This window comes from Apium graveolens, chromosome 2 (assembly GCF_009905375.1).
Source record: "Apium graveolens cultivar Ventura chromosome 2, ASM990537v1, whole genome shotgun sequence".
Taxonomy (NCBI): domain Eukaryota; kingdom Viridiplantae; phylum Streptophyta; class Magnoliopsida; order Apiales; family Apiaceae; genus Apium; species Apium graveolens.
In genome coordinates, this window is record NC_133648.1 from 121,907,426 (window position 1) to 121,926,250 (window position 18,825).

General features: G+C 33.0%; 1 protein-coding gene across 7 annotated transcripts; it reads right to left on the bottom strand.

Annotated features, from left to right (window-relative positions):
• Positions 1 to 9,819: 9,819 nt before the first annotated feature.
• Positions 9,820 to 17,915, bottom strand: LOC141707798 (tRNA (guanine(37)-N(1))-methyltransferase 2-like). 7 transcript variants are annotated; one of them, XM_074511162.1, is made up of 12 exons: positions 17,752 to 17,801; positions 17,545 to 17,629; positions 16,137 to 16,241; positions 14,039 to 14,145; positions 13,606 to 13,667; positions 13,337 to 13,410; positions 11,696 to 12,206; positions 11,494 to 11,613; positions 11,202 to 11,351; positions 10,403 to 10,509; positions 10,164 to 10,238; positions 9,820 to 10,093 (listed from the first exon to the last, which is right to left on the bottom strand). In XM_074511162.1, exons 4-12 carry the CDS (start codon positions 14,113 to 14,115, stop codon positions 10,004 to 10,006), a joined length of 1,266 nt encoding a protein of 421 aa, XP_074367263.1. In that variant the 5' UTR covers positions 14,116 to 14,145; positions 16,137 to 16,241; positions 17,545 to 17,629; positions 17,752 to 17,801; the 3' UTR covers positions 9,820 to 10,003. The 7 variants fall into 7 exon arrangements, with proteins under 7 accessions (XP_074367263.1, XP_074367262.1, XP_074367261.1 ...); XM_074511161.1 differs by lacking the exon at positions 14,039 to 14,145 and having other exon boundaries at positions 11,554 to 11,613; positions 13,605 to 13,667; positions 17,532 to 17,629; positions 17,752 to 17,915; XM_074511160.1 differs by lacking the exon at positions 14,039 to 14,145 and having other exon boundaries at positions 13,605 to 13,667; positions 17,532 to 17,629; positions 17,752 to 17,913.
• Between the last annotated feature and the right edge of the window lie 910 nt (positions 17,916 to 18,825).

Sequence of the window (18,825 nt, forward strand, 5' to 3'; positions counted from 1 at the left end):
AAAACATCTTTTCTTCATGGTGACCTTGAAGAAGAGATTTATATGGATCAGCCTGAGGGATTTATTGCTTCTGGTTACAAAAGGAAAATATGTAAGTTAGTCAAATCCATTTATGGCCTTCAACAAGCACCTATAGACTGGCATAAAAAGTTTGATGAAAATTTGGAAGTAATAATAAAATAATAGATAAAATAATAGTAGATTATAGTAATAATAAAATAAATAGATAAAATAATAGTAGTTATTATTTTTCGCAGGCACCGAACGAAAATACGAAGATTTTGAGACTTGAATGGGGGGACAAATGTTGGGTCATAGAGCCCAAATAGAAGATAAAAGGTGTAAAAAGGGAATAGATTAGAGAGCCCAATTAGGGGCTCAAATATGTAATAGGAAAAGGAGCCCAATTAGGGGCTCAAATATGTAATAGAAAAAGGAAAGCCCAATAGGGACTTCCCTATAAATACTTGATATCCCCTTACCTTGAAAGGGTTGGATAATCTGACAATAAAAAAAGAGTAAAGAATCTATTCATGAGTTCATTAATTCTCCCATATTACTATTAATCATTCACTCATTGATTATCTAATAAATTGATATCCAATTATTACGCACTCAACACAACTCATCCAATAGTTCATCAATTAGTGGTATAGGAAACTTACTCTTTGTTATTAAAGAATTCAGCATCCTATAATAATCAATACAGAATCTCCGTTAACCATCTTTTTTTACTAATATAAGAGAAGAGGCAAATTATGATCTACTATGTCTTATGATCCCATATTTTAGCATTTTTCAATGGCATGTACCGAAACTTCTATTGTTTCTACAGATGAAGTCTCCACATTACCTTTTGAAGTAAGCTTCACTTCTTCATTGATACCTTCATCTGTAGTACTTCGGTCAACTTGCCTTATTACAAACTGACAAGGCTCAACAGATTGATGTTTGTCCCCATTCCTGTCCTGAAAGAGGCCTTCATTAAGCCTACTTTCTAACTTCTCAAGAGTCAACTCGAATAAAACCCTCACTTATATTTATTTCCTTTGTATTACTTGTGACGGCCTTAACCCCGGGGTCAGGAGTTGACGTCATCAACAACAACCAAAAGATAAACAATTCAATAATAGGATATAACTACGACCCCTTTATCAAGATCTTTGTCAGGTTTAAATATGACTTAGGTTACTCAACTAACACAACTCAAACTTACAACAATTATCTCGACGCAGCTAACTTAATACAGCAACTCAACAGACCACCCTTGATCTAGCACAACCATCTCAGAGGAGTCTGACACGAAGGGAACTGGAACTCTGCCCGACTATCACCGAAGAATCTCCTAGGCATCTGTAATACATATAAAACATTCTGCAAGGGTGAGCAATTGCTTGCTCAGCAGTACCGCTATATGAATAACAAGCAAAACAGTTTAAAATAAAGCAGTTATAGGAACAGAATTTATAACTTGCCAGAAACATGTAAATCAAGTATAAACTGGATATCAAAACTAGCATGCTCAGTAAAATAATAACATCAGTAGTGTGCTGTGTATAAATACCAGAGTCAAATTTTAGCATGTTATCTCCATTTCCAAATCCACTAGATAAACCACTTACTCCGTTATGGAGACTACAAAACCCAAATCAGATACGTAGTGGATATGTGAAGATAGTTGATCAGGCTATCAACACCGGACAGCGCCCACTGCCATCCTATATACCTGTTCCGGAACTCAGAGACTAGCTAGGTCTCTGACCTGCTGGACTAATCGGTTTTATAGTGCGCGCAACCGAATTAGCCTCTTACGCCACCTCAATAGGCCTACTCTGGCCCCAATGTATCCCATATCTGACCGTTTTATCCAGTTTTCAAAACACTTGTACCTATCTTATTTTCAAAATCATTTATTTAACGAGCACACATATAAAATCCAGTTCGCAAATCATTTCATTCGAGATAGGTACCTTGCGAAGTTACTTTTCCCCAAAACAATTTGAAAACAGTGATTTATAACTACAGGGGATACGTAACTTAAAACGTTTATGTTCCTTTACAAGAATAAAACATTTAGCTATTCATATGCACTGAACCACAAAAGAATGGTCAGGGGTACTTGCCTTGCAGAGCTTTACAACTGTTATTAATCGACTCTGAGCCAACTCGGACGCTCAGGCTTTATCGCTTTACTATTTGACTATCCTGAATTCGACTTCAACGCTCAGGTCCTTCGATTGGGAACCTCGCTGCGCTCGTCGACTGATCACTAGGTTATCTTAGTTCGATATCAATTCTTGAGTCCTTCGACTAGAACCTACAGAGCCGAAATACCCTACGTTAGACGTCTAGGTATGCTTGACATATCCTCAATAACACATCTGCCCATTCGACATCAAATCCCGACTCGTAATTACACATATTATAATAACACACATAACAATTAGGGTTCATATTCATGAAAAATAGGTTCGGTGTTCGTTTTCGGAAAAATACATATACTCGTCATTTTGCAAAAATTAGGGTTATTACTTTTTGGCAAAACAGTTCGCCACCACATACAATCAAATTTCGTATACAACACACACACACACACACATATATATATATTTATATACTCGTTCGACGGCTCGATAATTGCTAGATACGCTCCCGTATCTCTGTAGTTCGATTTCTCGGAAATTGGGCAGCACCTCCTTTATTTATCGGACTAACTCGTCGAACAAATCGACGTCAAATCAATCACAACCAAATCCAAGCCAACTACAATTCAATTCCCAACCACCACTTCCAGTCAACAAGTCAATTCACAAATTCACCAATACCAATTAAATATACTTATTTACATCTTATAGATTTATTCGTATTTTATATTTATTTATTTTAAAATATTAGGACTCAGATATACATCATCATCGTCCACCGTCCGCTCGTATTAATTCATCGCGGACGGTGGCAAAATTTATTGGTGCCCGAAATTATTCGGGTGTCCGAATAAATTTCACCGATAATCAAATCAAATTCCCGCACGGTAAGTACATTTAATCACGAATATTATTCATTTAATACCTGCATAAAATAGAATTAAAAATTAATAAAATATTAAGTTCCCTGCACACAAACTGCGCACAAACACACAGCCGCGCGTGCAATTCACGCGCCACCAGAACCATCCCAAAACTGAAACAACTACAGACCGGAACAATTACACAGACAATACACACAGAAATACAACGGCGGAACACCAGAATCGATCCACAGCCTCACCTTAACTGTTCAACAGCGGAAACACACACACATGATGCATACATACACACGCGCGTGCGTGTATAGATACCGCCACCAAAACTGAATCAAGGCGTCGATGTCATCGAGAGGAAGAAAACAGCGACCAAGAAACCGGAAACAACAGGACTTCGGCGGCCAGAATCACCGAGAGGAAGGGGAAGAGCACAAAGAGGCAAGAGGAGATAGAGAGATGTAGAGAATTGCAGGCGAAATCAGAGAGGGAGAGAGAAGAGATTTAACAATTGAGAGATTGTAACCCGATGTTGTGATTGTGTGTTTGTTAGATATACATGTATATTTTTCTTCCAATCAGTAGAAGACACGCACAAAATGAAATGCTGGGGGTTATACACGTGTCCCTCCTCTTATTTGGGTCGCATAATTATCTCACTTCTGAAATTTAACGAATAATGTGCGAACGATAATAATCCAAAAATTTAACAAACTAATTTTTAAAATGCTATAAATATCCCGAAGTTTATAAGAACATAAATTTTGAAATTTTTTAAACGATTTCTAAAACGCAACTGGTACCCGCTTTTTAACAATTAACGAAATAACGCGCGGGTGAAATTAATCCCGAAAATTCCCAAAATAATTTTAAAATTCTCAGAATAATACGAACTTGATAAAATATAAGTTTCATAATTTTTAAAGATTTCCATAATTAAATATGGATTTTACCATTAAACACACTCAGAAAATCATTTAAAAATAAATAATTAATGAAATATTGATTTCTCAATTTTATAAAGTCCTAAAAATAATTATTGAAATTATAAAGTCATAAAAATAATTTCAGAGACAATCCAAGTATTTATGGAAATAAAACTGCAGTAGTACCAATTTAATAACGGTACAAAATCATACAATTTCTTAATTAACCACGCAATTTAATTCCATACACTAGTAATCACATACACATAGTAACAGAGTAATAACCCAGTGACTGAACCCACACAAATATTTTATTTAATTATTTATTCTATAATTACATATTTAAATAATAATAAAAATATACGGGTCGTTATATTACTCTGCAGATTATCCAACTTTCCTATTGTGACAACTAGACTTTTCTTGCTAACATATGACTCTTGTTTCTCCTCCATTTTTTTATCGATTCATTAGAGTCGTGACACTATTTATCTAATCTATACGCCTGTAATACAATATATGGATTAAGCAACTTAGGTTTCTCTGACCTTAACGTGTAAACTTCCAATGAGACAGTCCACCAACCTTCTGTGAATAAAGGAAGTTTTTCTTTAATTTGTTCTTGATGTTTTTCGAACTGAGATAGGTACAACTCCACAGAAGAATGTAGTTGAAGTTGCTTAAAACATATAAGAGCTCATGTTCTTTTACTCCAAACGTAGCTGAGAATTGCTGACAGAACTGCACCCAATCCAATGTTTTCTTGCCCAGTGTAAGAGTCTGAGACCACCTACTAGCTACTCCTTCCAAATACATGCCTGCTATAGCTGCTTTCTTTGCATCTTCAATTTTGAATACTGTAAAGTATTGTTCACAGTATTGTATGCCTTCACCTTCACCAACTCCAGTTCCTTCAGTGAACTTGGGAAAACTAAGTTTGAGATGATATAAAGGCTTCTCTCCATCCTCTTGTACATTCTTTGCTTTCTTCTAACAAGAGAATTATCTATTCTGATTGATCTCCTTCTATGAACTCTTTTTTTTCAGTTTCTCCATCTGTTGAGCAACTAATCCAATCGGTTTATCCTACTCCTGAAATCTCTGATTAGATTAGATTACTCACTGTAACACAATAACTGTTGTTGAACCTCTTGTAGAAGTTAATCAAAGCCCAGTTCATCCTTCTTTTCCAATTTACTTACTCTAAATTCCACACTTCAAAAGACAATCTCCACTACAACAAAACTTAAATAATCTCAAAATAAAGAGCTTTGATACCAACTTGTAAGTTTCTGACCTCATTTTATGCTATTTTTGGTATTTTCTATATCTATAAGCAATAGAACAAGTAGATCACGGAGAATAGAGCATAAGTGAGATATAATTAGAGAGGAGAGATAGAGATAAGAGAGTTTAGAGAGACATAACAAATAAGATAGGATTTAGAGAGAGTTAGTTAGGGGGGGAGTGGTGGCAAAAGCTATTTTCATATCATTCAACATAAAGCATATAGAACAATACTCTGGTTTATATAGACCAGTACAACACATGACATATATAGAGCAATACAACACATGACAGAAAAGACAAAATTACCCTTAATGACACATCTTACCATACTACCCCATGTCACAATACATAATGCACAACACATTTACTGCATAACACATACTAGTACTAAGCACATATTGCACAATACATACTATACTGCACAACACATACTACTACTCTGGCTATTACTATATATATTATAACACCCTTCAAATCTGGGGTATAGATTTGGGGCATTATTAATATCAACTACAAACTAAACCTGCACAAGAGGAATACAAATATAATAATTACCCCGAACTACTGCTAGTTAGGATCTTTTAAGGTTAAGAGTTAAAAACAAGAACGACACACTAACTTTATTACAAACCAGTTTAAAAACCATCTGTCTCAAGAACTCTCTTTATTACAAAAATTTATTCTATCTACATTCTCACCACACAACTTTTATTCAAACCAACATTACTACTTATCCTGTTACACCTGATCTGGTAACTCAAAACTCTCTTCTGGGATAGGGATGAACACTCTTGGTATAAGAGGGTCCCGCTGCTTGACTCGCTTCTTGACTATGCGGGTTCTGATGGGTTTCATTCTCTACCTTAACTGTAAAACAATAGGAATAACAATAAAAGGGGATGAGCCAAAATTGCTCAACAAGCCTGCAACAATATATGTAGTGTAAAGAGAGAAGAATAAATGAACCGATAATCTGTTGGTTTGAACAATCATCTGTTTATGTATAGAATAATAATTTGCCATTGCGGGCGAGTGCCAAATGAATAAAACTGGAAACAAGAACTAACTATGCACTATAACCGGTTGATCAGTCAAGATACAGTGCGGAGTTATACTCAACTGCATAGATCCAACCAACATAGGGAGTACTCAGGCAACTACGGCCTATTAATTAATGGTCTGGGTAAAACCCAGCCCATATCGTAACCATCCAGTCCAAAGCTTAGCATCCGGAACAATCGGAATGCTTTTGATGTATCCCAACATCAGGGTATATCAGAGTATATATAACAAGGATAAAAGTATTGGAATATGAATAGAGGATTCAATAAATTGGGAGAAATCAAGAATCAAAATGAAATAGAAACAAGAATCAATAATTGTGTAACAGTGTATATGAACAAGAATTATCAAAGTGTAACTGATATGGAAAATGGGTTATAATTCACTATTCTGGATTTAGAATAGGGGAAAAACTTGTCTGGCGCGTACTTAACCTGGTTCAACTCACCGCCTTCGGTCTCCTGCTTGATCTGCCTTGCTGATACTGAATTAATCATAGAAAGATAGTCATTTAGATAGCTTACTACATACGCGTATCTCGAATTGATACTACGCAACCCTATCAATCTACCCATGCGTTTCTATCTGACTCGCATATATACACATATAATTATATAACACATATGGTTCACATAACCACGTAAAGCACATAGCACATAAAGCACATAATTGATTTTTGGACTTATAAATATTTTTAGAATCGATACTAGACTCATAACTGTATTAACTAACCCTATTTGATTTTATTATAATTTTTCGGAATTTATTTGACTCGATTCTACCTATATTAGGGCCTATAACAATTAACTATCACAAGACCACTCTCTTTCGGAGGAAATTATGACTTGTAATTATTTTTATTGGATTTGTTTCATTTTTCTGAGTCTAGGAGTCTTCGTTTCACTCAAATCGGACTAACAGTTTAATTATTATGAATTAAACAAGATTTAATTAATTAATAATTAATTATAATTAAATAATCCTTAATTATATTTTTAAATAATTAATTAATAATTATTATATTTTAAAATAATTAATCCCTAATTATTAGGATTAACTACAATTTATTACAATTATTTACAAATTATTATCATTTACTCGATTAGATCGATTATTTACAAATAAATAATCGATATAACTAATTGATACGCTATTTATCGAATAAATAATTATTATTCGTACCATAAACTAACTCAATATTTAACTACTCGTATAAATACGAGCTACTCGCATTCCTCGAATAATTATCAAACTATTATTATTATTATTATAACTTATACGATTAATTAATTAATTAATTATATGTATTTAATTATTCGATACGAATAATCATTATGACACTTTTCGAATAAATAAATTATCGCTCGAATAATAATTCTAATTAATGAATCCATACTCGTATAGATACGAGTTACTCGCAATATTCAACTAATTAACGAATTATTATTCATATTATTTGATTATTTTTAATCCTTAATTATTAATTAATAAATAACTAATAAATAATTAGATAAATAATTAAATAATTAATTAAATAAATAACTAATTTCAAATTTCTAAATTAATAATGTAATTCAGAAATTAATTATAATAATTTTCAGGATTTAAATCTAATTTTTAATAGATTTTTAGAATTTATTAAAACTGATTTGATTTTGTAAAATATAATTAAATACTAAATTAATCAGAAACAGGAAATAGGAAACAGGTTGGGGCTTTTGAGGATCAAACCCGGGTAGAAACCGGGTCGACCTCGGGTCACCAAGAACACGTCGCCGGCAACGACGCCGGTGGCTTTCCGGTGAGCGAAACACGGCTGAACACGACGATATCAACCTCGTTTCCTCACTGTTTCTGTTCCACAGCAACACAGACACCTCCTCCTGTCGTCCTCCGTCCTCCTTTATCGATCTCGACGCCGGAAAGCTCAAGAACGCCGCCGCGACGGCGGTTCTCCGGCGACACCAAAAACGAAGCCAAAATTAACGAGACTGGTACGAATCGATAGGAAACTCGACGATCTACTCATTCCCATCAAATATTTCATCAAACAATTACTCAAACATAAAACCCGAATTCGAAATTAAAACCCAAAAATACGAAATCAAAATCGATTAAACCATCAACAAAAACGATTACATAATTGAAAACTACGATCAATAAGCTTCAAAACGGATACTTACATGATCAATTTGGATGCCGGAATCACATTCAAAATCCGATTTGTTTATCTGCCCTGTTCTTCACCAACAAACCCTAGTTCTTGATTTTTCTGAATTTTTATGATTACTTAACTAATTAATTAGTAAAAATTAGGCTATTTATATTATGGAAAATAATACCCCTGAATAAAATTAAGGGGCTAATTACACATCTAATAAAAATATTTGACCCCAATTTTTATAATATTTGGGTATTATTTATGAATTTTTAAATATCCAATAAATACAAAATAAATGTTAAAAATTCCCAAAAATTATGAATATTTCAAAAATGCAAAGAAAAATGATGTATGATAATTTCATGATCATATAAAAATAAAAATGTGATTTTTGTGGGGTTTTTGGTACCCGAAAGGGTCCAGAAAAGTCATTTTTCGCGAAAAAGGTAAATTTGTAAAACGTCTAGGGATTCAGAATAGCGATATGGTATAGGTTGTTTTTGGCAAAATAGGGCCAATGATTTTATTTGAAATACAGACTTTTAAAACACTGTTTGAGTTGTACGGTTTTGATATAAAATATATAACTTACGATAAAACACTCAATAAATATCCAAAACACGTTCGGATCAAAACGACAACAACACGTAGCACAACGCAATTATGATTTAATGACTCAACACATTTAATCACATAATAATACACATAATTTATCTTTATTATAATATAATACACGCGTAATTTCTCGATCGTTACATATATTCTCTAATCACATGAGAGTTTTACTGGATCCATATGGTTATATAATTAAGTACTTTATTGTTTATCCTCTATATAATGATGTCATACTATTAAGCTTTGATTATACACTTTTTTCTTGGGAATAATTTAACTAATTATTATTGGATATCATATAATTCAATACTTATTATTGTTTGTCCTACATCACAAGGGATGACTAAAATTTGAGTACTTTCCTTGACAAGTATATGTATGTTTCACTTCTATTTACTGGTTCAAATTTACTAATGATCTATAGAAAACAACTTAATAATTATGGATGATCTACAAAAACCAATACAACAACAGTCAACAGAGAGTCTTAATAGTTAAAAAAAGAAGGGCCCTTAGCAAGAGTGCCAAAATTTACAACCAATGAACAAACGCGTTGGTGTATGCATATTCCTCTTCCAAAAAGGTGGTAAATTGTAGGGGAAATATATTGGTTCTTATATCGAAGTGAATTTAGGAAAATGCGAGGAGATGCACACTGTATTTTTCATCCACACCTCTATCAACAAAACAGTGACCTCGAAAATAAAAATTAGATGGTGGAATCATAAACAAATCTGATGAGTAAATAAACATTTCAACAGCAATTATATATTGGAATAATTGTTTCTCGGTAACTATTTCAAATTACAGTGTTTGTGTAGTAGGCCTTTTCTTTTGCCTCTTAAAGTTGAAAGGAAATCAAGGATGGAACATAAAAGTTAATTCAATGATTCCAGATTCGGGGACAGATGCTGAAGTGATTATACCTATTTATCTGTAGAATAGCACACTGTTAGAGTCTCCGTCATCTTCCTTGATACATGCTTCTTCTGGAAGCTTGAAACTTAGACAAAACATATCCTGCATTACAGAAGTGTTAGTTATACAATGAAGTACCATATTAACGTCCCACTCCTGGTATACTTTGTACCTTGTATGGAGCAACATTTCTAACCAAATGAAATACTGGATCTTGTATTTTAGCCTTCAAAGCAGCCTCTGCTTCCTGCCAAACATTCAACAGGCACAGGTCCACATATAAGATAGAGAAATCGGAGAGAATTAAATACCTTAATTATCAGTCAGAAATTTTGTATATACAAGTTATCATGCAGTGCATGCAAAGACCCAACGAAATTTTATGATGACAACCATGCTAAAGGAACTCACAGATAATATTGATTCTCTCGTCTCAGTTGACCTCATAAAGCAATAACAATGAATCCAAGGTAGTGAACCCTTCCAGAATTTTCTCCGTATGAGGCCTTTGAATGAGTCTGCAAAAGACATACGTAAAAACACATTAGTAGTTGGATACACAAAAACAGATTAGTATTCCAAACATCTATGCCAGAGATCTGTAAAGATGGAGTTAATTAAAATGAACATCCGACAAAAATTGCACTTTGTTTAGATTTTCAATAAATAACCATTTAACCAGCAAAAAAGCCCTATGACCTACTGTTTCATAATAAGAATGATGTGATGTCATCAGTTTTCCTGTTAAGGCATCATCTGTACACTAGAATCTTATATACATTGAGGTAAACATTATAAAACTTGCAGCCAAATATTGAGAACTCTGCAAAAGTGACTTTTTTTGGAATTGTAAAGAACCAGAAGATAATGCGGTTTGTTTTAGCATGATTACAGCTCCAAATAAAGTTTAATAAAGATCAAACGACTACATGTCATAGCATGGCTGAACTACACAGCACAAAGATCAGTAACAAATGAACAGAAATTTTAGGCTTCACTTCTGAAATAGTGGCATAAGATTATATGGAGGAACTAGGAACACAGTTATCTAGATGAACAAGTTGGTGCAACTCTGAACATATAGGCATATGGAATAAAAAGAGAACGAAGAAAATTCATCATTTATCTTTATATAAGGCTTAGTAAGGTTCAGCATCGACTAAAACAGAATTCTCAAATATATATGGATATAATAAGGACCCAAGCATACCAATAAATTGGAGTGCAGAAGCTGGAAGATTCATTATCACATGATCAACATGCTCCCAAGGTTTAGTATTGACTGACACAGAAGCTTTTATTTGCAAATTTTGTCCCTTGCTTGTCTTTAAAGATGGACCAACATTGTCGGCACTTGTAGCTTCGGCAATAAAAAAAATGACAAAATGGACTTAGCTAAGATAATCTTACAAATATCTGAGTGTGGTAAGCATGTATCTAACACTCTACTCAGTACGGCACATTACTTGTCCATTTTTACCTCCCTGAACTTGTAACAATACCTTCTTTATAAATTCCTGAACCTCGTTTAAAAGCAGTGACATCTGTCTCTTCATTCATACCTAAAACTTTGCCAGCATCCAAAGAAATTGAATTATTACATGGGACTTCTTTCACCTTCCCTGCAAAACATATAAAGATATTACAATTATTGATAGTGCTGTTGTAAGTACAAATATCCACAAGGCAGAGTGGCAGGGGTACCATTTATCTGCCCAAGGTCTTCATTTTTTGGTACTTTGTCCAGTTCAATGGATGAATCAAGAAAAGGAGCAACAGATTGTGTCTCGCAAGTAGGAATTGCCATCAGTTGTGCAATAAAGTTCCTAGCGTCCATATTGTACGTATTAACGCAGTCCTCCACCTTATTGATTTTGGCGTTAATCCTCAGATACTTAACACTGTCTGGATTTAAATCATTTGCATACACTAGGCATCCTTTCTTTGCTGCTGGAATAACGAATGGACCAATACCAGCAAACATGTCACAAATGGTTTCCCCTGCTTGAAACTGCGAAACCAACCTTATATGTTCATGCTCCAACCTTGAATTCCAATAGACTAAGCCATAATCAAGCTTGAAAGTTGCACCAAACTGCTTTACTTCTGTAGTCAGGTCAGCTTTCCCAGCTAAAACTTCAAATTTCGGTACACGAAACTCATTACTTATACATCCAACTTTATTAACAACCGTCTGAATTCTGGGATAATTTTTCTGAGGATATAATAACAAGGAAATGAAATATTAGAAAATGCAAGTGAGGGATGTCTATAAGCATGTCTATAAGCAATATTTAAATTTTGAAGTACAAGATAACTTAAACAACTCGACACACACATGCACACGTGCACAACCAACCCATTCTTAAAAACCTTTTTTCTTTGTACGTTATCATTAGTTTGGGAATTCTGAACTTTTTAAGTCGGAAACCCGAAAGTTATATCTCTTAATAAAAAGGAACATGTTAACTTTAAAACTTAAGATGTTTTAGGAGTTTTGACAACCTTGTAACACCAAAAGGTCATAAATTAACACTATAGAACCAATTATCTATGGAAGATATATATTGGCGATATAAAATTCAAACTTTACACCCCCTTTCAAAAGACGCGCCATTACGAAACTATATTGGATATCGGATTTAAGATGTTGTCGTTTCCATTATACAGAACAAAATGTGAAATTTACTGTGTAATCAGTATTGGTGGGGGCAGTCAGGCAGATGAGTGGGTATACTGAATGCAATTTGTGGGAGAAAAACCAGATGCGTGTGTTAATCATATCTAAGCAAATTAGAATAGAGGCATATAACTAGAAATTTAGGAATGCCCCTCTATCTTATATGCAACAGATTAAGGAGGCAAGCCATTGGACTGCAGAGAGATACTCCCTCCGTCCCTTCCAATTGTTTACATTTCTGAGTAAGTGTCCGGCACGCATAAAAAGTATAGTTATGTAACTTATTTTTACAATTTTCTTTTTCTGAATAAAAGTTGAATGTTTTAATTTTTATTCAGAAAAACAAAATTGTAAAAAAAATTACAGAACTATACTTTATATACACCTTAAAATGCGTGTCAGGCACCTCTAAAAAATGTAAACAATTGAAAGAGACGGAGGGAGTATTATTTACTACAAATAACCTCCAAATGGTAGCTAAAGGTAAAAAAATGGAAACAAGAAGATAGAGTGGTGGATTCACACTGAATAAGTAGAGAAACAATAAGTAACTGGACAGATGTACCTAACACCAATCATCATGGACCACTTACGAAGAGTGACATAAAACTAGAGATGGTATTAGGCGAATTTGTGTAGGAACAGTACAGGATAGTAAAACTTACATCATATATAACCTTCGCAATAAGATCCTTGTAAGGAAGTAGTTCATTTTTTATGTTCACGTGGGCAACGTGACCTGTATAAGAAAATGCGTGTTCTTTCCATCAAAATCATAGGTTAAAGATGAATTATCCTGCCCAAAATAGATAGGCATAGTGGAAAATAATATAATATATTATCCAAAGAAAACTTATGCTGTTAAACTTCATGAGGAGGAATACAGCAACTAAAGCAGAAACGCTCAAATAACAGAAAATATTTAATACTTAACTACAGTTTCGAATGATGAAGGTGCTTCGATCCCAGGAGGAAGAATCTGCTTCAACACATGATCTATTGTGCAATATTAACCATTAAGGTGGTTAGTAACTGATCAAAATAAAGGGCTATACATTCCTGGACTGATTTACAGAATCAGTATAGTAGCAAAACAGTATATTTAATTAATGCAAATATCTAAGATTTTAAAGAGAGTGAAAGTAAGTAGAATTCCTTTAATGAAAAAGTATACAAGATTTACATGCTGGAAGGAAATGATCAAATTAGATAGCAAGAGGTTAATTTATTTTTTTCTGACTTGTGGGTCAAAACATTGATAAATAGTAAATACATATCGGTTACATTTCATGTTCTGCCTTGAAGTTGGAGGATCATAGAGTCTCATTTATTGCTTATTATCATCAACTACGGTGCTGAAAAGAAACCTCTCATTGAAGCTTTTACTGTTTAATGGACTAAAAGTCTTGACCAAGTCCAACACAAAATTGCAAAAGGAGACCATTCCCCATCCAGAGCGAGGGAGAGCAACAGCCTGCGGCCCAAGGATCAGGAAGGGCAAATGTCAGAGAAAAGACCCAGTGTTCTTATGTATATAACCAATTAATTGTTGATAATGCGAGACAATTAACATTAGGATATAGATTACATAGTACTATTATTTGACTGATATGGCTATAAAATATTGATATGGAAACGGATAATTTAATCGGTGTGGCTTATTTTGATTGGCTTTCTACTCATAAATGTTGATGGACCCTCCCCCCACCCCTGCATGCAGACCAATTCCACCAATAAAAATAAGTAAAACTCATAGGAGTTAGTACTTAGTGTGTGCTAGTACTTAGTGTGTGCCCTTGGGCACACCTTAGAAAGACCCTAATTTATTTGATATATAAAACCAAAATCCATCATTGTCTACAAGATATATCTCAAAAGGTTTTGCTATGTAAATATTGTGGTTATAAAGATATATATGCATAAATACACATGCAACGAATGACATTATAGGTTTACTATAATTTATGGCAATATAGATATAATATTTCCAACTAATAACATATAACTAACAATGCCTACATAATTTTAATGTGTTTCAAAAGTATGACTTTGTAAAGTTATCAGTTCTAAAACTTCAAGGTGTTTGGAGGACTCACCAAGATCATAATTATATTCTAACACTCCCTTCACTTAAAAGACCATCTTTTGGTCAAAAGTGGAGCACGGTGGGCGGGAGGGTTCAAACTCGGAATTTATCTTCGACACCATGTTAAGTTACCGGTGCTTCCAAGATCTCAAGGTGTTAGGAGGACTTACCAGGATCATATACTATACTTTAACAAACTTGTTTGCCCAGTTTTAGTGAAACAATATTAAATTCATTAACGATTTCAATTTTCTTATTATATTATAAACTGCTAACAAAAATTTGCATATGGTATATTGATGATCTAAAAGAATTGAAAGTTTTAAATTAAACTTTTATGTTAAGGTAGCATATGAAATTCCTTATGTGCTACAAGTCCCCTGACAACTTCTAGATACTTCTAAAAAGGAGCTTAAATTATATTTGACTGGCTTATGCAATTGGCATAGCCTATCCCTTACTATCGGTTTGGTCTTAACACGTTTGGTTAACATTATTACATATTTACAGTATATTAAATATACATATTTATTATTAAATTATAATTTCTATTTGATTTTATATTTGTTTTACTTATAAAGCCCAAAATTTGAACTATTTTCTATAGTTTGAATGAATATATTAATTGCACCATGTATGTGGATATACATTATGATTAAGTTATAGTTACATTAGAAAAAAATGCAATAAATATATTACTCTCCGGCATGTAATTTTTACATTGAGATTCTATTACAAATATATATATATATATAGGGTTAAGTTCTATGGAGACCACTTTTTTTTGAAGACCTTGGAGACCACTTGTGTTCTGCAAGTAGAATGTTGCATAAAAACATTGAAAAACATATTGTTTTGTGAATCATGCTCTACAAAGATCTTTATTTTATTCAAAATCTTGAATATCATATATGTACTGCATGTAAAAGATTACAAAAATACTTTATTCTGCAAAACATGTTAAGTTTGCAGAACATTTGTTCAGCTTGCAGAACATACACATTCTACTTATTAAACTTAAATGATCTTCAATAATTTTAATGAATTAGTGATACTCGTAGAACATACTTCATAAAAATAATAAATTTTATAGTGTTTTGATTGCAGAACATATGTGGTCTCCAAAGTCTCCGATAAAAAAATGGTGTCCATAGAACTTTTCTCTCTCTCTATATATATATATATATACCAGCGCCAAATATAAATTATATAGAAAAAACGTTTTACTATAATTTTTATCATATTTTAATTTTCTGTTTCATGCCTTGCAGTCGTTCTTTATGTGCTTGTAAAGAAATATACAGACTCCGGTAGTTATCCATATGAAATTAAGTAGATACACGAATTTAAATTCACAGGAGTGCCCTAATATAACTGACCTGCACCCAAGCATGAATATCCAAGGGTCACTGAATAGGGGACTACTTCAACTTTAGAAAGCTTCTTCAGTTCATCAATTTTTTCACTTGGGATATCAGATAGATCTGTTATGCATAGAGAAAAATTTAGACATCGTTATAACTTTTCCACTGGTTACAAGAATTACTTGCTACATTGCATGAGAATTTATAAATGATATGAAAGTTCCTATATAAAGATAACATATACACACGTTCATACTCCAATGAGAACCAAGAACCAAGAACCAAATCAAAAATTACTTTGGACAAATCACTACAATTATTTTGAGCAAATCACCAAGTAATAATATTAACTGATAAGTTGACTACAAATATGGTGATTTATTCTAATCACCTAATTTCATATCAGCTACTCAAGAAGATTCATTGTATTTCATGTGTAAAAATAATTGATAAGAGAAGATAAAGAAGAAAAAAGACATATGATGAGATCAGTAGGAGCATCAAGATGAAGGTGGATGATTGCGGGATTAGAGGATGGGAGGTTGAGGAAATCAATGAAGGTGATAAAATATAAAAAAAAATTACAAAATGGCTGATACATTTATACAAGGAAATTATAAGTGGCAGTTGACATTTTAATCTTGGTTGTCACTTCATCACTTACCTCTATGTGTGTGTGTGCGCGCGTGTGTGCAATGCATGATACACCATGATTACATACCTAATAGTGTAATACTCACACAACATATGATGCATCCTAATGTTTATATACCTAAGCCTCACCAGAACCTCCCAATAAAATGTTTTAAGTTAAAATAAATCAAGAAAATAAAGTCAATGAGAGAGGACAATATAAGCTACATTTTACCTAGATTAGAATAACAGACTTCGCCATAGGTACACTAACATATATCTTCTTCTTTAGAAGATGGACTCCAAGTCTCTAAGTTCACTTCAATCAAATCAAACTTTAAAAACGCAACAAGGAATTTACGAGGCAGAAATTTAAGGAAAGCGGCAGCAAATTACATCAACTTGTTAATGTTCTTTAGCAATTCAAGGAATCTTGTGTAGCGCCTAACTAACAAAATAGCACTTTGTTGCATGGAAATTTATTGTTTAAATGTATGTTCAATAACATCCAGAACAGAAATGGTAACACATAGAAAGAGGGAGAGAACTGCAAGCTTAAAACAAGAGTGTGACGGTTGTGTGGCTGTTATTATGATGATATACAAGATAAATCAGATGTTTCAAGAATCTTACAGCACCTAAATAAAAGACACTAAATTACTGGCCCTGGTCCTCAGGTTAGCAGTGTCCATGATCACGACTTGTTACTTAAAAGAGTAAAACGCAAATAACTAAAATTGATTAAGTAAAATTTAAATCAAATGTTCACACTAATACCAGGATTCTGAACCTTCTCTGATAGTATAATGTAACGGCTTTTGTCATTTGTTGGATCTTTGGTGATGGCTTTGATTCGGGGTCTGTCAAGCAAGTACCTAATTCAGTTTAACAACCAAGGATAGACATAAGTAAGTTAGTTGCAATGACATAATTAATATGTTAATTACAAATGTGAGATGATAAGTAAACAAGGGAAGAGAGAAAATAAAAAACATACCCATCAAGTAACAAGGAAGCAGGGTTGCACAACCCCCGAGGGAAACGAATAGCAAACAGCTTCAATTGTACTTGAATTGAATTCATCTCGTCCAACAACATCCTTTCCGCCCCCCCCCCCTCTATACTCAATTCAATTCACCCGCTATTTATTTGTTTTCACCCGGCGGCCCATTCTTCAACTTTCAAAATTCAATTTTGCTGCTATCATCCAATAGTTGCCTGTTTGGTAAAATGGATTTCATTTGAAATTTTGGATTTGATCAAATACGTTATTTGGAAATTTGGATTTGGATTTTATCAAATATTAGTATAAATATGAGAATTTGAAATGACAACTCAAATCCTGTAATTTGAAATCCCTCATTTGAAATAAAATGTAAGTTTTCAAACGGCTTCCAAAAGGATTTATTCAAAATAATTCGATTCAGTATCCGAATTTATAAAATATGCTTCGATATTTATAAATGATTTTTCAAACTTTGGGATTTCAAATTTTTTACTTGGATTTTCTGATTATCCAAATTATTCGAATTATGTTTATTTTATAATTATGCTTTATTTTAGAATTATATGAGGACTATATCACTTTTATATCAAATCAATGTGTACTTGTTCATCATAATTATGTTTTATTTTAGAATTACAGGAGTATTGTATATAATATACGTAACTTTTATATCACATCATTGTGTACTTACTAATCATCCATATCACTATGTTATATCTCTTTTATATATGATAGCTCGTGGCTATAATATCAATGAAACACATTATTCTCATAAAATTACAGATTTGCCCATTTATTTATCATCTTTTTAAAAAATGTTTAATGAGAATCGAACCTGAGTATTCTCATTCGCCAATATATCTTTAAACCACTACACCAAATTATCACTTGCATTTTTCACCAATTATATAACATGTGGGTGGGTGTCATTCAATACTGTGACATTTTATTTAACATTAAACATAAACACTGAATTATTTGTGGAGTTAATTTCAATAAATTAAATTTAAATAAAAATTTAAAAATAATATATTAACAAATCATTAACTTACTTATTAATAATTT